Source organism: Microcaecilia unicolor, chromosome 7 (assembly GCF_901765095.1).
Source record: "Microcaecilia unicolor chromosome 7, aMicUni1.1, whole genome shotgun sequence".
Taxonomy (NCBI): domain Eukaryota; kingdom Metazoa; phylum Chordata; class Amphibia; order Gymnophiona; family Siphonopidae; genus Microcaecilia; species Microcaecilia unicolor.
This window is the reverse complement of record NC_044037.1, coordinates 44,816,016-44,835,916: the sequence shown is the minus strand read 5'-3', so window position 1 is coordinate 44,835,916 and position 19,901 is coordinate 44,816,016. Positions and strand designations below refer to the sequence as shown.

At 44.7% G+C, this 19,901-nt stretch overlaps 1 protein-coding gene across 2 annotated transcripts in view; it reads left to right on the top strand.

The window, feature by feature from the left end:
• PHF6 (PHD finger protein 6) overlaps nt 1-19,901 on the top strand; it is a 130,376-nt gene that overhangs the window by 23,936 nt on the left and 86,539 nt on the right. The window contains exons 5-7 of one of the 2 annotated variants that reach the window (XM_030210049.1): nt 9,381-9,514; nt 12,961-13,004; nt 17,062-17,222. In XM_030210049.1, coding sequence (XP_030065909.1) covers nt 9,381-9,514; nt 12,961-13,004; nt 17,062-17,222 — 339 coding nt within the window. Of the gene's footprint in view, nt 1-9,380; nt 9,515-12,960; nt 13,005-17,058; nt 17,223-19,901 lie in introns of both variants that reach the window. The other variant, XM_030210048.1, reaches the window with a different exon arrangement.

Here is a 19,901-nt window from a genome sequence, read left to right as displayed (position 1 = left end):
TAGTGAATTACGATTTTGCCACCAGCAGAATCTTCAAATTGTAGGGCACTATCTGTTACCAACATTCTCCTGTTATCCCAGTATATTTTTCCAGTGTTTCAAACCACATTCCAGAATAGCTGATTTTTAGGGCACCCCCATCATGTGTTCAAAATGATCATTACCCCTACAACCCCTCCAACACTCCATCCTCTCTCTGTTTATCTGAGGCTATCATAACTGTCATGGGGTCCAATATAATTGCAACGTTAACATGTTCTGCAGCTGCCTATAAGCACTTTGCCAAAATTTCCGACCTACAGGCCTGCCTATCCACCATTCCCAGGCTGCTTCATGCTGATTAATATCTAATGTGAGCCCAGGGTTGTCAACTCCGTGGTTTTGCCACAGAATTGGATGAGCTTTTTGTGCTGTCCGCAGGCACTTTCCAGCAATTGAGTTGAGACTTTTTGGGCATTTATTTTTTCTTGGGTGCCTGCTCGTTGGTTCCTCCTTGACTGTCACCCTATTGGTCAAATTTGGAGCCACAATGAGGCTTGGTACATTTCAAGCCTCATTCCAGCTCCAAATTTGACCAATAATAGGGCGAGGTGGGTGATGAGGTCATCATCAGCTGGGGATAACTCGTCATGCTGACGCTGAGTCTGGTTTAGAGGAGGAGCGATTCAGGCAGAGAGCACTGAGAGCATCATGTCGTGGCGAGGAGAGCAGTGCAGCCTAGCATTATAGCGCACATGGTGGAGCGAGGACTGGAGAACGGAGACCGGCAGAGCAAGCTAAGCAGCAGCACACAGGTAAGGCTACAGCCCAAGTCATGCCTAAAAGTATCCCCACAATAGCTGTGGAAGGGGAGGGAGGGAGGGAGGGAGGGACTCTTCTCCTCAGCTCATTGGGCAGCTTGGGCTATTTTTTTTTTTTTTGGGGGGGGGGGGGGGGGGGGGGGGGAGTCGATTTGGGCTGGGAAATTTTTTCCATCTGGCAGCTCTACATGAGCCTGACATTGAGATTGTTGTAGATCTGGGACAGCAGTTTCTTATGTGAGCCCCTTATATTAAGGTTTTGTTTCTACAGTACTAGATTCTGTATGCAAATTTATGTTAGTATCTTTCCCATAATCAGGTCATGAAGTTGGAAATATTAGAAAAAAAGGATTTTCCCTGCTGTATGATACTGTAATTGATGCAGTGAAAGTAACACATGCTGAGATTGGCTCACTTTTCCAAGCCAAAGCCCTCCAATTTCTACTGAAGAGGGCTAAGATACTCCATGAAAAGGGGTAGATGATCCTTCAATGGACTTGTATGGTGCAAATTTCCAGCTGTCCCTTCTTTTGTCTAACCTCCTTGCAGATTCTTTTGAAAGGTCCCAGTAGTGGATGACCTACATAGTCTGCCCCTCCCCCTCTTATCTTTTACTCTGTCCTGGGTCTCAAAAATGGAGACTGGCTTCAAAAATTCTCTTTTGTGTGTACACAATGTTTCTCCGAGGACAGACAGCCATAATCTTCTCACACATTGGTGATGTCATCCAAGGAGCCCAGTCAGACACTGCCAAGTGCACCATCACTTTAAATCTTTGAGGCAGTGCCCCAGTGCGTGGTGCGTTCCGCTCGAGCAGTGTGTAATTTTCCGCAGAGCAGAGAGGTTTTAATTTTTCCTCAACATGTCGAACTGTTGCCTTTTTAGCGCCTTCCCTTTTTCAAGATAATTCTTCATATTCTTTTTTTTCAATACTAACTTAAGTTTACTCGTTTTTGGTTTTTTTTTTCCAATTTTCAGCCTTTGGTGCCTCGTAGCCCATCTTTAGTCCGGAAAGCATAAACCATTTTTGGGTACGCGAGTACTCAAGTTCCCCGGCCGTTTTTCTCTCCTTGTCAACGAGGGTGCTGAGTGGTTTTAAGTGTAATTGATGCAATAGGACTATTTCAGGCACAACCCCCCCCCCCCCCCCCCCCCCCCCCCCCCCCCCCCAATCACTGGTGTGTTTGGTCCTTGGGTCCAGAGTGCTGGGACATAGAATGTAGCCTGTGCCTGCACATGCAAGTGAGGACCCTTAAAGCCCAAAGAGTCAAGCTTAACACATCCGTATCGAGCATGGCAAGGGATTCGGCATTAGACAAGGAACCTGCGCTTGCATTGACATCAGGTGCACCGACACAACATTATCAGGCCCGATGTCAGACTTGGCACTGTGGTGCCATAGGTACTCTATGTCCTCTATCAGTGTTGCATGCATTGAGGGACCTGCAGCATAAACAACCTAAGCATAGCCTTCATTCTTCTTCCTGGCATTTTGGCAAAACCTGTGTCCTGTCCAACTTATTTCTCATACAGAGCCTTCGAGGTCTTCGAGATATCCTACACCTACACAGGCTATTACTTGGGCTGCGTCCACACTGCTTTCCCATCTGGTACTGACGCCTGCTGTACATGAAGAAATCTGGCTATGCTGGAGGAGGAACTTTAAAGGCTACTGCATTTGCAGAGTATACAGGCTTACAGGGTGCTTGGCCCAGCCCCAACCCAGCCTGTTGATACATCGGAGAGACAGTCACGGGAGAGGTTCCACACGCCAGCTTGGTATCTAACATCTGGAGCGGCACAAGCCTGATCAACACATGTGTCAACATCAGCAGAGGAACTTTCTCCAACTTCGGAGACTCATCTGCCTTGATGTAGAGCCAACACTCTTCCACGTACTTCCAATGAACAGTACTTTGAAGAGTTAGACGTCTCCTTAGAGATGGATCAGGATTCACAAGATCTGTTAGCTGAGGAGTTCCATGGCATTCCATCTGGTCCTTCGCCGCCGCTTGAGAGACATAGGTCTGCTCCAGAAAGTCTGTAAGATGGCTCAAGCCATACATTTCAAATTAGAAACAGAGGAAGAACCTTAAGGTTCTGCATTATAACTCTTCTCCTAGAGAATGAATTACTGTTTCACGTTATACAATTATGAAAAAATACTCTACTCAAAAACTGGGAGACTCCACTTACGGTTCAGGTAGCCCTCCAAAAAATTGATACAATGTATAGGATGCAGAAATTAGGATTCAGAAATCCAATGGGTTTGAGAAAATAGTTAACCATTGTTTTCTAGTTGTGGAATCTGCTTTAAAATGCATTCATAGTGCAACATCTCATTCTTCTACTCCAGGCAGAGAAGCTAGAATATTGTACACTTTTCAGGCATCGGTGCTAACCAGTCCGATATTGGATTACCAACTTTATGGATACTCTGTCTAAAACCGGATCTGCTACATAATGGAATCCCCCACCTATCACCATTCCACAGTATGGCAAGGATAATAACTAATATATTTCTTTGACGCACTCCTTGCACCCATATACTCTTAATCACATTTTACTTTGTACACAGTCATTTTTCATTTTATTTGTGTATGCTGTAACACTTTACAAACTGTTAACTTTGGCACTCCTTTCATCCGCCCCACATGCGTTCACAATCACACAGATTACCCCTATTGATTTTCCCCATGAGACATACCATAATACAACACCACTGAAAAACATCACATGTCTACTCAAAAGACTTATAAATTCACTACTGTGTCTGCTCAGCTCAAACGCTGTGCCACTGGGGGTCTCACCCAAATCAATAGCTAGCATATATTCATGCACATACTGCTTATTATAGTCCACAATGTCCAAAAAAGTCTCCTACGATGGTAATCTAATGTACCCTCAGGGATCAGGCTCCCAAGAAGCGTCAGCGTCGGGAGGACCACTCCCCCTCCATTCTAGAGGTGCCTGCGCAACCTTCTAGCAGCCGAGATCCTGCTCCTGCACCCCAAATGGTTAGGCAACCTGAGTCTGCATTGGTCCCACAGCCTTTACTAGTGGTGGCTCTCGGCGATCGACTCCGGGCCTTGCTCCCAGAGCTGTTAGAGGCCTTTATGCAGCAATATGCATCAGCATCAGGGGTGCCTGCGCCTACCATGTCTTCTGCTTCGGCGCTGCCTGGCCTCAGGCCACTGTGTGGCCCATGACACCGGTGCTGCTTGCGGTTCTGTTGTCGACTGTCACCCAGGCTGGTTCTCCGTTGTCAGTGCACTGACCTTTTGACACCGTTCTTGAGGCCACGGGTCTTCCAAGTCGAGGTGGGCCCGGTCTCGGACATCCCTGAGGGAAGTGCTGCCCGATACCGAAGGGAGCGTTCGTGAGAGTCTAAAGAGGATCCCAGGTACTTTTCCTCCGATGAGTCCTATGGGATTCCTTCAGAACCTTCCCCTCTACCTGAGAGATGGCTGTTGCCACCTGAGAGCCTCTGTTTCACCTCGTTTGTTCGGCAAATGGCTGAGGCCATACCCTTCCCAGTAGAAGTGGAGGATGAGCCCAGGGCTAAGGTGCTCGAGGTCCTGGACTACACCTCTCCACCTAAGGAGGCAGTGATGGCCCCCCTGGATGAGGTTCTCAAGGCAGTCATGCGGAACTGGGCATCCCCTCTGTCTGTCCCTGGGGTCCCCAAGAAAATTGACAGCTAGTATTGGATCCACTTGGAACCTGGGTTGGTGAAGTCTGTTACCCCACAACTCCATGGTGGAGAATGCCGTTCTCAAGAGAGCCAAGAGTACTAGGGACTATGCTTCGGCGCCCCCTAGGCAAAGAAGCTAGACTCTTTTGGGAGAAAAGGTATCAGGCAGTGATGCTCATTGCCCGTGTTCAATCATAACAGTGCTTCACGAGCGTCTACTTGCGGAACTCAGTGAGGCAGCGCCTAAGGCCCTGCTGCTCCCCAGCAAAAGCAAGGGACGGGCTTTTGACTTGCTCCAGCAGAGCATAGCCACTGTAAAAGTGTCCATGCCCGGATGACTTACCGGTTGGAGGGAGGTTAAAATTTTTTCACCAAAGGTGGCCTCTTCAAATAGTCAGTTTAGGATGCACCCTCAATCTGGTATCCAAACCTCCAGATTGTCCACCGAGGGCTCATTCGTTCAGCTCTCAACATAAGCAGGTACTTGCAGGGGAACTCTCCGCCCTTCTAAAGGCCCAAGTGGTCGAACCTATTCCACCGGAGAAGAAGGGCAGGGATTCTATTCCAGGTACTTCCTTGTGCAGGAAAAGACAGGGGGATGCGTCCCATCCTAGACCTGAGGGCCCTGAACAAATTCCTGGTCCAAGAAAAGTTCAGGATGGTTTCCCTGGGCACCCTTCTTCCCATGATTCAGAAAAACGATTGACTATGCTCTCTGGACTTGAAGGATTCATATACATATATCCTGATACTTCCAGCTCACAGGAAGTAACATAACATAGTAGATGACAGCAGAAAAAGACCTGCACGGTCCATCCAGTCTCCCAACAAGACAAACTCATATGTGCTACTTTCTGTGTACACCCTACTCCGGTCTCTTCAGGGCATAGACCGTATAAGTCTGCCCAGCTCTATCCCCGCCTCCCAACCACCAGCCCCGCCTCCCACCACCGGCTCTGGCACAGACCGTATATCTTCTGTTTCGGCTGGGAACACATCACTTTAAGTACCGCGTGTTGCCCTGGCCTTGCGCCAGCTCCCAGTGTGTTTACCAAATGTCTAGCGGTAGTTGCAGCATTGCTACACAGACTGGGAGTGCATGTGTACCCTTATCTCGATGATTGGCTGGTGAAGAGCACCTTGGAGGACGGTTCTTGGGAGTCCATGTGGAAGACTATTCAGGTGTTTGAGCTACAAGGGTTTGTAATAAACTACCCCAAGTCCCATCTATCCAAACCCTCCCCCCCCCCGTCCAGCAATTGGAATTCATAGGAGCCCTGCTCGATACGTGGGCTGTTCAAGCCTATCTCCAGGAAATGTGTGTGAACAACCTTCTGTCCCTCGTGTTTAAGGTTTGGACATTGCAGCAAGTCACAGCTCAGCAGATGTTGAGGTTGTTGGGCCAAATGGCTTCCACAGTATGTTACTCCCGTGTCATGCCTTCACATGAGATCTGCTCAATGGACCCTGGCTTCTCAGTGGTACCAAGCCACGGGAAGCCTAGATGATGTCATCCGAGTGTCCCCCAAGCTGGTACGCTCTCTTCAGTGGTGGACAATTTGATTCAATCTGACTTTGGGACTTCCATTTCAAATTCCTCAGCCATAAAAAGTGCTGATGACAGATGCATCTCTCCTGGGGTGGGAGGGCTAATGTAGATGGGCTTCACACTCGGAACCTGGTTCCCCCATGAAACAGGTCTTCAGATCAACCTTCTGGAGCTCAGAGCGATCAGGAACATTCTAAAGGCTTTCAGAGATCAGCTGTCCAACCAAATTATTTTAATTCAAACAGACAATCAGGTTGCGATGTATTACACCAACAAGCAAGGGGCGGCACCGGATCTCACCCTCTGTGTCAGGAAGCCGTCCAGATGTGGCTCTGGGAATGCCGTCACGGCATGTTTCTTCAAGCCACTTATCTGGCAGGCATAAACAACGGTCTGGCCGACAGGCTGAGCCAGCATAACGCAACCTCACGAGTGGTCTCTCTACATGGGTGTCACTCGGGAGATTTTCTGAGTGTGGGGCACCCCTTGGATCTTTTTGCTACTCAATTCAATCACAGGGTCCCTCAGTTCTGTTCCAGGCTTCGGGCCCACAACAGACTAGCGTCAGATGCCTTTCTTTATTGGAGGATAGGCCTTCTGTATGCATATCTTCCCATACCTCTGCTGGGGAAGACTTTGTTGAAACTCAAGCAAGACCACGAACCATGATTCTGATTGCGCCCTACTGGTCGTGTTGGATTTTGTTTACTCTTCTTCTGGAATTATCTTCTGAAGAACCGTGGAGATTGGAGTGTTTCCTGACCCTCATCACAGAACGAGGGGTCACTTCTACATCCCAAACCTCCAATCTCTGGCTCTCATGGCCTGGATGTCGAGAGCCTAGAATTTGCTTCCTTGGGTCTTTCAGAGGGGGTGTCTCCTGGTTCTTGCTGGTTTCCAGGAAAGATTCCACTAAGAGATGTTACTCTTTTAAATGGAGGGGGTTTGACGGCTGGTGTGACAGCAAGACCATAGATCCCTTTTCTTGTCCTACATAGACCAACTCCATAAGGGTTCACCTTAGTGCAATTATTGCTTATCAGCGTGTAGAAGGTAATCCTATCTCTGGACAGCCTTTAGTTGTTTGCTTCATGAGAGGTTTGCTTTTGTCAAAGCCCCCTGTCAGACCTCCACCAGTGTCATGAGATCTCAACGTCGTTCTCACACAGCTCCTTTTGAGCCACTGAATTCGTGCCATTTGAAGTACTTGACCTGGAATGTCATTTTCTTGGTGGCTGTTACTTCAGCTCGTAGGGTCAGTGAGCTTCAGGCCTCAGTAGTGGATGCATCTTATACTAAGTTTCATCTCAACAGAGTAGTCTTCTGTAGGCACCCTAAGTTTTTGCCAACATTTTTTCCCCGTCCTCATGCCCACCTTGGCGAAAAGCAGCTTGCACATCTTGGACTACAAGAGAGCGTTGGCCTTTTACATGGAGCAGACGAAGCCCTTCAGACCGCCCAGTTGTTTGTCTCTTTTAATTGTAGCAGGAGGGGAGTTGCCATCGGTAAACACACCATTTCCAGTTGGCTAGCAGATTGCATTTCCTTCACTTTATGCCCAAACTGGGCTGACTCGAGGGCCATTTCACAGCTCATAATGTCGGAGCCATGGCTGCGTCAGTAGCCCACTTGAAGTCAGCCTCCATTGAAGCAATTTGCAAGGCTGCAACGTGGTCTTCAGTCCACACATTCACATCTCATTACTGCCTTGAGCAGGATACCCGACGTGACAGTCGGTTTGGACAGTCAGTGTTGCAGAATCTGTTTGGGGTCTAGAATCCAACTGCACCCTCCTAGGCTTGTTTTGTTCTGTTCCAGGCTGCACTCTCAACTAGGTTGTATATAGTTTCAGGTTAATCTACGTTACGTCCTCGCCGTTGTGAGGTCCAATTGACCACTTTGTTGTTTTGGGTGAGCCTGGATGCTAGGGATACCCCACTTGTGAGTATGATACAGCCCGCTTGTCCTCAGAGAAAGCGAAGTTACTTACCTGTAGCAGGTATTCTCCGAGGACAGCAGGCTGATCATTCTCACAGTGCTGTCCACCTCCCCTTGGAGTTGTTTCTTTTGTTTTCTCCTTTTGGATTAAACTGAGGAGTGCGGTTGCACAACGGGCCAGAAGGCACTCTGTGCATGTGCAGTGAGGTGTGCCAGGAAGGCTGTAGCAAAAGTTTTTCTTTTTTGCTATGCAATATGTCGGTTCCCTGGCCGACGCAGATTGTCGACCCACTTGTGAGAATGATTAGCCTGCTGTCCTCAGAGAATACCTGCTACAGGTATGTATCTTAGCCATATGTGCATGTGTGCACATGCATGTATAAATGCCAAAATTCTACCTAAACAAGAATGTTCCCAGGTCATATTGAGAAAGCTGTGTAATGATGGTGGATTGGATGAAGGTGAGAGTATAAACTTGGAAGTAATCTAAGGAAATATTTCTTCAAGGAAAGAGTGGCAGATGTTGTGGAACAGCCTTACAGCGGAGGTGAGGACTGTATTTGAATTCAAGAATGCTTGGTACAAACGCACAGGATCTCTGAGGGAGAAGGTTTATTATAGAGTCAGTAGTTGGTTTGGATGGGCAGACCAAATAGGACATAATAAGATCTTTTATCTGCAATCTTTTTCTATGGTGTTCTTTCCTATTCTTATTGGCATTCTTTTCTGTTTTTCCTGTTTTTATTGTATCGCTTTTAATGTAAATGGCTTTAATTTGCTTGCAACAAAAGTGGTATAGCAAATTTAATCAACTATGTGTGTTCTTGAGGCTAAGAGAAGAAAACATTTGGTATTTAAGTGTGTGCTGTTTTTTCCCCTGCTCCCACAAATAGGTGCAAAGATTGAGTACTTTCAATGCACATACAGTACCCATGTACTTTACACAGATTAGTCAGAATTGTCCCTAGTGTGTTTGTACAGCTGATCCCTCTTCATTTGATTATTGTTAAATTTCTTAGATATTTGATAGAAAAGCCTTGGGATACTCACACTTTTCCATGCTTCCATCTTGGCAGGAATCAGACCTAACTTTATTTGCTGCTGTTTTATGACTTGGGCAGCCTGAAGCTGAAGTGCTGTTAGCCTTCATTTAGTTGCCAGAGAGTTTTCCCCCAGTTGGGCCAATGCTATGCACCCCAGAAGCCGTCAGCAGGGGACCATGCAATATGGCTTTATCATGAATTGTACATGTAGCTATTGTGTGATTGCTGGAGTAAGCAGGGGCTTAAAGACTGTACAAAAAAAAACCCAAGTAAACTTTCTTATTCTAAAGAACATCAAAACCAGTTCTAAAAGCAAAGACCTAATTAGCATTTCTCCATTTTTTTTTTCCTTGCAGATGTGTTCACTGTGCCATTGTCCAGGAGCAACTGTTGGCTGTGATGTAAAAACGTGCCATAGGACGTATCATTACTACTGTGCTTTACATGACAAGGCTCAAACGAAGGAAAACCCCTCACAAGGCATTTACTTGTAAGACACTTTCATTTATAATGTGTTGCATACTTTATCATGTGTGACAATCCAGGCTTTAATACTTTTTATTTAGACTGATGTAGATCTGGGAACCCTAATTCTGTATTACTCTGCTTAAACCATAGCAGGCAAGAAATCTTGGAAGGATTATGACACAAATGTAATATTGTTTACTGTATACTGAATAGTTCCACTGTAAGTTATTACTAACTAATGTTACCTAATCTTTTGATAACATACTGTTAAATGTAACTGCTTAGAACTTGTTGGTAAAGCGGGTTATAAATGCCAAATTAAATGAGGTATCGTCATCAGAATTTGTACCCGAGGTATCAGTAATACCTCTACAGCATAAGCAAGATTTGAACAGCTTAAGAGATGGTGGGAAGGACATTTCTTGAAAACAAGAGGTGGTGGGACATGATGTAAGAGCACTAAAGTAACAATTCTATAAATTCTTAAAGTTAGCAATTCTATAAATTAGTGCCAAGATTCCGTTATAGAATGTTAGTGTAAGCTAGGCACCAACAGTTATGCCAACTCTTGGTGCTTAATTTTTCCCTGAAGTGCGCAGTACTTATAGCATTTTATAAATTACATGTATCTGAAATGTGCCCATGACTCGCTCATGCTCTGCCTATGTTAGCACCCCCTAACACTTAACATGCTAAGCGTTTTTTTTTTTTTGGCACGTATGTTATAGAATAGCACTTACCATTTATGTATATAATTGCCAATTAGTGGTGACAATCATGCACGTAAGAGCTATTCTATAATTAATGTGCACAGTTGGCACCTATCTATAGAATTGCCTTTATAGCTTTTATTATATAAAATATGTTACAGCAGAAGAAATCCCAGGACTGCATGAGAGGAATGCATAGTCCTCATAGTATGTACTTTCCTGTTTCTCTGCTTAATGCAGGTCTTCTACCTTAACTGTGTTCAGTTGCTAATTCTGTTTTTATAGGTGCCAGTTCTGTGTATGCTTGAGCAATTCTTTCACTATGTCTAATGGGGGAGGGGGGTGATGTGTTTTGAATTTATCACCCCAGTCATTTTGAAAAGTTGGCTCCTATGGCTGTTTTCACTCATAAATCCTTCAATCCCCAGTTACTCTTGTATCCACGTTCTATTCATTTGGCTTCACTTTTGCTCTTTTGACAATAGGTAAATGACACCGAGCTTAAATGTGGATTGGATTTATTTTGTATTTGATTTCTTTTTTTTTTTTTCTTTTTAAAAGTTTGGTGTGTCCAAAATAGGTGGTTACATTACACAAAAGCACTAGTCCTATTTTCTTCACCCCCGTATCTACAGTAAAGGTATAGATAACCTACATTTAAAAAAATAATAATTTGTTCATATGTTAGTTTTGCTACTTGCTTTCTGAAATAGACATATTTTATAAAGTGAGGAAACTGAAGTTCGTAGCAGTACAAGAGAAAGTGAAGTTCACAGCAGTACAAGAGAAAGTGGTTATTTTTGGCCACATTTGGAACCATTATAGAAATAAGGCACTTTTCAAAGCCACCATCTTGAAATACTGCTTTAAGGGGGCAATTCTCTAAAGTACGTGCTAACACACTGTTAAATGTAGTTTAGATTATATTTCATTAATTATTTGACATTTATATCCCACATTATCTCAAACAAGTTCAAGTTCAATGCTGCTCACATTATAACAGATACAAAATGAGTCATTTTTTGTTACATACATACAAGTAGATAAAGGATTCAAATAACAAATTATGAAGTCAAGTTAGCATACACATTTGTAATATTCAAGATGAGATGTGACCGAAGTCATAGGTATCGTCACAGGTATTGTCACTAATTAAGTTAGAGGATTGACTGTTTCTGTTAATGATCAGGCTTATCAGATGTGTCTTTAATAGTTTGTGAAATATGAAATAGTCTTCAATTTGATATAATTGCTTAGACAATGAATTCCACCTGATAGCACATTTGGTACGAAAGTCCAACAGTGTGAATAGTTTTATATTTAATTTTATTGCATTGAGGAAAGTGTAATACAAGGAAGTCTCTGGAGGATTTTTTTTTAGCATTACTTGTTGATAGCTCAGTAAGGTTCTGCATATAGGTTGGAGATAAACCATAAATTATTTGGTGGGCGAATACACATAATTTGTATTTAATGCGTGCATTTATAGGGAGCCAATGTAATTTAAGTAGAGGTAGGGTCACTTTGGAGTAGCGGGGAGCTCTAAGTACAAGGTGAGCTGCCATACTCTGGGCAGTTTGTAATTTTCGGATTAATGAAGTCTTAAGTCTAGCATTTCAGTAGTCAAATTTAGATAATACTAAGGATTGGGTTAGTGATCTAAAAATTGTGTTTAGAAAGTATGGTCTTGATCTTTACAATTTCCATAATGATTTGACTGTATTAGACACTAATTTTTATACTTGTGGTTCAAATGAAAGATGTTGATCAGTCATTATTCCCAGGATTTTCAAACTGTACTCCGGTGGATATGTTATATTGTCAGTAGTAAAGGTTTTGGAAGTTACTGGGTGGTAAGGGTTTGTTAATATTAAGAATTTAGTTTACTCTTTATTAAGTTTGTTTGAAATTTTGCCGTGATTCCATTAGGTGTAGACCAGATTTTATTTTAAGAATTCTTTAATATAATTAGCAAAAGGGATATAAATTGTGACATCGGCAGCATACATAAAAGATTTAAATCCATTTGATTCAAGTATATAACCTAATAGTGTCGTCATTATATAAAACAAAATGGGAGAAAGAGGAGGGTCCTGCGGTACTCCACATTTTGGGGACCAGAGAGCGGAAATGAGGCCTGACTGTTTTACTTGGTAGTATATCTTGAGACATGAAAGCCCTTAAACCATTGAAGTATACTGCCGCTTATACCAAAATAGTCTAACAGGTTGAATAGTATTGTCATGGTCAGCTCTATCAAAAGCACTGGACGTTATCAAACTGTAAGCTGATAATCTTTCTGCCTTTACTCCATTCTGTTCTGAAGTTTGCAGTAAGCATTGTTAAGACTGGTTTTTATCTTTTTTTATTTTATCTGGTTTTGATAACTTCTGAATTTATCAAGCAGTCTTTAAGAATATGAAACTGTTTTCTTGGTCGAGTTGGTTATTTCAGGATTTTCCAGTCTAGTGTGCATACAAGCATCAGTGAGTGTAGAGTAAATGCACATTCACTACTATTCTGTCTGTACCGAATAATACGCCACCCGTATCACTTTCAATTTATTGTACTTTCCTGTTTGTTAACTAAATGTTGTAAGCCACATTGAGCCTGCCAGCGGTGGGAAATTGTGGGGTATAAATAATATAAATAAATATTACAAGTGTTTGTATAAAATATTTGGGTGCATAAAACCCAAAATGTAGAAAGTAGTGTCTTGCAAGTTGCTTTTATGGATGTTCAACTTCTTTTTTTTCAGGATTTATTGCAGAAAACACAGGAAAACCACATGCAACTCGGGAGGTAAATTTTTAGTGTATATATATTTTTTTCTGGTGTAAGATTATTTTCAGACATAAAACGGAGTGGTGTTGAATTGGGACCCACAAATTCTGTTGGAGAATGTGCAAATAGGTCATAAAAACCATCTCTTGGGGAAGAGCAAGTGTAGAAGGTTTGGGGTAGCTAAACTAAAACTACGTAGATGTAATTTAAATTTATTGGATACTCAAATTTTAGTTTTTTCTTGTACAGCGTTCTTTGTTGTTTATCGAATAAACATCATGTAAATAAAAATACAAAGCCAACCAACATTCATTTTCCCCAGACTTGACTGGTGGTGATGGCTGATGCCATCCTGGTTGGCTGGGGAGCCCATCAATGGTACAAGGCCAAGGCATCTTGGTCAGCAAACTAATTGGAGACAAGGGTCATATGGAGAGCCTTGTACGCCTTTTGGTGTCTAGTGCAAAGCACAGCAATCTGTTGTCTTAGAGAATGACACGGGGACAAAGTTTGTCTCCGCCCCGGTCCCGTCCCCGTGGGTTCTGTCCTCATCTGCAGAAGCATTTATGATTTTATGTTTAAATCTTTTTATTAAAATATAAAAAGGAATAATATGCTGTGCAACTGTTGTGTATAAATTACAAATAGAGAACAATAATAACAATGAGCAGCTATAATAACCCTCCTTCCCACTACCACCCTCTACCATTCCAACCCCAACAATAGGTGATTTCTACTACACTAAGGAATCCTAATTCACACTGTTGAAATGTCCAGGGGTATAAAATACAACTCGTTCTATATGCCCTGGAGGGGAAAAATATGCCCTATAAAGCACTATGTTTTTTAAATCTGTGGATAAATAAGAAATCATCAACAATCTCAGGATTCAGTCTAGCTCTCCTGTCTTCCACAGTCCTTCCTGGAATAGAAGTTGTTTTCTTATAAGATGTGCTGGTAGCAGGATGTACAGGATCTCCCATACAAATTTTGCTAGTTGTGGCCAGTATGTTTGCTTGTTTTTCCAAAAAATCAAAATATTTTTGTAGGCATCACTTAATATAAATAACAGTCCAGTTAATTAACAGGCTTCAAAGTAGAAAATGACACGGGGACAAAGTTTGTCCCCGTTCCCATGTTATTCTCTATTTTCTCTGACTGGAGCCACAATGATGGCTTACATCAACCAGGCTACTAACTGGAGTTGTACCCCAGTGTAGTGGGCTTCCTTAAGTGCATGGCTCAATGCACTCACCTGTGTGTCTGGTGGTTCCCATTTGGCTTTGAAAGTACTTGTGGCAGCTCCTTTTGAACCAATTAAGAATGTGACCATGAAGATTCTTACCCTAAAAGTGGTGGTCCTGGTGGCAGTTTGTTCTGGCAGAAGGATTTTAGAGCTGCCAGCTTTATTCTGCATGCTCCCCTTTCTGTTGGTTGCTGAAGAAGGGATCTGTAGTCATTTAGGCTCCAAAGATGTTCCAAATGGTGCTCTAAAATTAGCACCGGAACAACGCAGGGCAGTAACGCTCCCATTATCGAAGCTAATAGCATGCAAATTTAGGTACATTATTAACTCTAATCATACGAGAAAAGTGCGGGAGGCATGCTCAGGCACAATCCTCCCGCAGTTGTTTGACGGGTCCGGGCTGTCAAAAGCCCGGACCTGTCAAATGCGGGAGATGGTGGTCCTTTGGATCCCCACCATCGCTGAGCCCTGGTGGTCTAGGCCCCCCTCCCCCCCACAAGGGTCGGGGGAGGGCTGTAGATCCAGTGGATCTCCGACCCCCTTAAACCCTCCAAAAAATCCCTGGTAGCCCAGTGGGCTGATAACCCAACCCCCCCCGCTCTGGTGGTCTAGCAGCCAAACAACCCCCCCCCCCCCCCCCCCCCCCACCTGTACCTCCGTGATGGAGGAGGGAGTAGCACACTCCCTCCTTTTCCAGCTCCACCTTCAGAATGGCGTCGCCCTGCCGAGTGCATCCTGGGATGTGCTGGATAGGGTTTCCCTACCATATAAGGGCCCTTTTTTTTGTGGGGGGGGGGGGTGGTCAGAGGACTGGAGGTCCACTGGACCTCCAGCCCTTATGTCGCTGTCTGGGTGGGGGCTTGGGGAGCCAGTAGGGCACCACTGTTGAAGCGATGGCGGGGGTCTGGACACAGTGGCAGCCCGACCTGCCTCACTCTTAAGGGGGGGGGGGGGGAGAGCAGTGTCTTAACCCTAACACCAGCTCTGAGCTGGCATAGGGTTAAGGCGATATTCCGCCCCTATGATCAGAGCACTGTACTCTGATCATATGGGTGGAATACAAGCAGAGCTCATTTAATTCTAATTTAAATGAGCTTTGCGGTATTGAGGGGTGTGAGTGCTGTTTGCCCGCTGATCATGGATGTGAAAGTAAATGCGGGTGCTAGTCCGGCGCTAATGGCCTGCATCATTGGGCTGTTAGTTACTTTTTGGCTTGACGTGATACTCCCTGCATTTCCTAGTATGAACTGGGGTGATAAGCTTTCATTTTTGACATTCTTGGATATCTGAAGAGTCCTGTTATGTGGAGGTGGCCACTGAATTTTGTAAGCACAGTCACGCCTTTGTAACCGCTTCACTTCTCTTAGCTCCACCAAACACAAATAAAACTATTGATCATTATTGAAGGAAGTGATGTTTCAGCTTTTCTTCTCAAGGAACAATCTCCACTTGCAGTAGTGCAGGGGGTGTGGTGACTGGGTAGAGTCTGTCTGGCCTGTTTATATTTGCTGGGCTGCTGTCTGGTCAACTCTTTATTTAAACACTATAGATTAGATGTTTGTACTGTGGAAGTGGTAGCCTTTGAATCTGTTTTGGCAGCAGGAGCCTCCTCTTTCCACTCATATTGAGGATTACTTTGTTACATCCCATGCATTCTGGACTGGTCTAGATGAAAAAGAATGGAAAATTTGGTCTATAGTTCTTTCCCTTTGGGTAGATTCCTGAACTAACTGCTCTATTGAAGCAGTCATTTAGAGAATATAAAAACGTTATCTCTCCCTAACATGTCCTGATGAGACATTTTACTCAATCCTTATGAGAGTAATTAAAATTGCCCAAATTTGTTAGCCTTTCTTTTACCTTTTCATTGTCTCTTCATCTGTCCAGGTGGAGGGTAGCATACTTTCACCATTATGTTGTTCTGTACCATAGATTGTAGTCTGTTATTGAGATGGACATGGGGGAGTCGCTGCTTGCCCCGGGATTGGTAGCATGGAATGTTGCTACTAATTGGGTTTCTGACAGGTACTTGTGGCATGGGCTACTGTTGGAAGCAACATACTGGGCTAAATGGACCACTGGTCTGGCCCAGTATGGCTATTCTGAAGTTCTTATGCAGACTTCAAAAAACCTGTGTAGTGACACCTAGCATTTGTCTCCCCTCCCATCCTAACTTGACCAGATACCAGATACACTACATCTTTCCCTTACCTTCTCCAGCATATCATTTCTTTCTTCTTCCTCCTCAAAAGTATACTCTCCTTTCCCTTCTTCACTTCTCCTCTCCCACAAGGCACTATCTTTCCTTGCTTTACACTATTGGCACTTGTCTTTTTCTTATTCTTCCTCTCATTTGTGCTGCTGCAGCTCCAGCTGTTACCGTAAGTGTGTGATTGTCCTATGTGTGTTCAGGTGTGATAATGCACATATCCACAATTCACCCGAAAGCAATAGAAATGCCATATACAGCACTAAAGGAAATTATTTATATAGAAAAACTAGATTTATTGCCCCTTATATGAATATTTTCTGTTCCACATTTTATGTAATTCAGATAATTAAAAATTTTGCCATTTGCTATGTTAAGTGTTCTTTAATTTTTAATTTGCTCTGTTTCAGATTTAGTGATTTATAATGCTAAAGATTACAAATACAAGTCAGTTATACAGAACTGTATAAACATCAGACCTCATGTTCATCATAGAGATGTTAATTTTCTTTAAATTTTGATTTGTATATAATGGATGTTTTACTAATTATGTTGTTTTCTTTGTCTATTTTTCAAGACTAACTTTATGTCTTCTTTTATGCTGGAACACTTTGAAGCAGATGAATTAGAAGGAGACATTAATGAACATCAGTTGGAATCTTCACTGCCTAGAGGCAAGGGCAAGGGACACAAGGGAAGGCCGAGGACTGTTAACTCAAGAAGACAGATAGAAGATAACAGATCCACACATGGAACAGAAGAAACAGAAAGCAGCTCCTACGTAAGCAGCTAGTGGGAATTTTTGTAACAGGGTACCTGCAATGACTCCAGTACACACAAAATCTCCTGCACAGAATTACACCTGCTCAAAAGATGATGTACATGTGGTCTATTGTATTTTCTTTGAGGGCCAGCAGGATACAGATAGTCTGATGGGTGATGTCATCCATCGGATCCCCCAACGACCATTGTAGAAGTCGAGTGGTTCACCATGCATATGCATCCTTTTTTGCCTGCCATTGCTGTGCGGGACCAAATCAGTGTGTTTCTTCTCCCCCCCCCCCCCCCCCCCCCCCCCCCAGTGTAGATGCAATTTTATGCTTTCTCCAATACAGCACGTCTTCAAGTTTTCATTGTGGTTGCAGTGGTATTTGGTTACCTTGGAGACATGGGAACAGTGCACTAGCCTCAGAAAACCCTCAAGAAGTAAAGCTTCTCAGAGAAACTTAGAATCAATAGCATTAAGTTTGACACTACTCCTGAAAGGAATACTTGTACTGCCAATACAAAGAAAGTTCTGGTAACAAAAAGAAATTTCCACAAATGAAGTAAGGGAAGCGCTCAAGATGTTTTTTTTTATTTAAGTAACTGTGTTTGCACGGGTCCAGTGTTTCCTCTCTTTTTCCATTTTAAAAATTTAATTAGTCAGGTTTTTCAGCACATCTTTGTTTTTTCGTGGCCCATGAGGCCTCCTTGGGCATCTGGTCGGGGACTTTCACCATCAAGCTTTGATGGTGGAAAAGACCCTGACTTTGATTTCATCCTAGCTATTTTTCTTACCATGTCCCAGAAAACTTCCAGTTGTATTAAGAGTACACCCAGTGCAGTATGACCATGTCCCTTATGGATGCCCATAATTAGTACCTGCACTGCTTGAGGCTCAGTCATAATCCATCTTCTTGTAAACTCTGTTCACAGCTGTCAAGAAGAGGCATTAGAGTTTGTGAAAAGTAGCATGAATAGATTTTTGATAGGAAGAAGTCTGGTTTATCGATGTTTGGCATGGGAGGCATTGGTCTCTGTGGCTCCAGGACCTGCATCAGACACTGGGGATGCATCGAAATTGAAAGAGCCTCCACCTTTCTCACCTTCCTCAATGCTATACATTAATGGCAACATCTAGGATCGGACCTCCTCCGATCCCCTCCTGAGAAGATATGATAGAGGTCTATAAAATAATGAGTGGAATGGAACGGGTAGATGTGAATCGATTGTTTACGCTTTCCAAAAATACTAGGACTAGGGGGCACGCAATGAAGCTACAAAGTAGTAAATTTAAAATGAATCGGAGAAAATATTTCTTCTCCGAGGACAAGCAGGCTGCTTGTTCTCACTGATGGGTGACGTCCACGGCAGCCCCCTCCAACCGGAAACTTCACTAGCAAAGGCCTTTGCTAGTCCTCGCGCGCCCATGCGCGCACCGCGCATGCGCAGCCGTCTTCCCGCCCAAACCGGCTCGTGTTCGTCAGTCTTCTTTTGTCCGCGCTTGGGACGGTCGTGTTTTGCCGCCGTTTCGTGCCCCTCAAGTTGACCTCGCGCGTCTTCGCGATTTTCGCTAAAAAAAAAAAAAAAAGAGAGACCGCTCCGGTCTTTACCCCTTTCCCGTGTTTCCAGCTTTTCCCCGCGTAAGTTTCCTTTCGCTTTCGGGACCGGCCTATTTGGCCTCGGTATGGGTTTTTTCTCCCTTCTTTTTGGTGCCTTTCGTCATCGCGAATTTTGATTTCGCCGGCGTGATTTTTCCGCCCATGTCATCGGAGTCTTCCAGCGGCTTCAAGAAGTGCACCCAGTGCGCCCGGGTAATCTCGCTCACTGATAGGCACACTTCGTGTCTTCAGTGTCTGGGAGCTGGGCACTGCCCGCAGGCCTGCAGTCTTTGTGCTCTTTTGAAAAAGAGGACTCAGGTAGCGAGATTGGCCCAGTGGAACGCGTTGTTCTCGGGCTCTTCGACGACAACAGCACGGGCATCGAGTGCATTGACGTCGACAGCATCGAAGTCTTCGGCATCGACTGCATCGAGGCTTCTACCTCCTGCATCATAGGTACCGAGACATCGAAAGGCTGCGTCGACGCCGGTGGTACCGGGACCTCCGCTATTGCTGATGTCGGCGGACGGTGGTGCTTCGTCTGGAGTGCAGATGAGGGCTGTCCATTCCCCTGCTGGTGGCGGTGAGCCTTCGGGTGGGTCTCCCCCTGCCCTGAGGGCTCCTGCGGTACAGCCCCCCCCCCCCCCCCCCCCCCGAGATCGACCTTCTTCGGCCTCGGCCCCGAGGAAGCGACGGTTGGATTCTACGTCCTCCTCGTCGGTACCGGGAAGCTCCGGTGACATGCTTCGCTTGAAGAAGTCGAAGAAGCATCGTCACCGGTCTCCTTCCCGTCTCGGTACCGAGAGCTCTGGGTCGCCGAGGCAGTCGGCACCCAGTAGGCATCGGCACCGGGAGGACCGCTCACCCTCTGTTCAGGAGGTGTCGATGCGCTCCCCCTTGGACAGCCCGGAACCGCCTCCACGCCCAGAACAGACTCTGACCTCAACACCTGCATCGGCTTCCCAGTCTTCCTCCACAGCCGCTCTGCACGAGAGTCTCCGGGCCGTTCTTCCAGAGATTCTGGGAGAGCTGTTGCGCCCTTCTCCTCCGGTACCGGGGGTGCTTGCGCCACCGGTACCGTCGAGTGAGGTGACGGC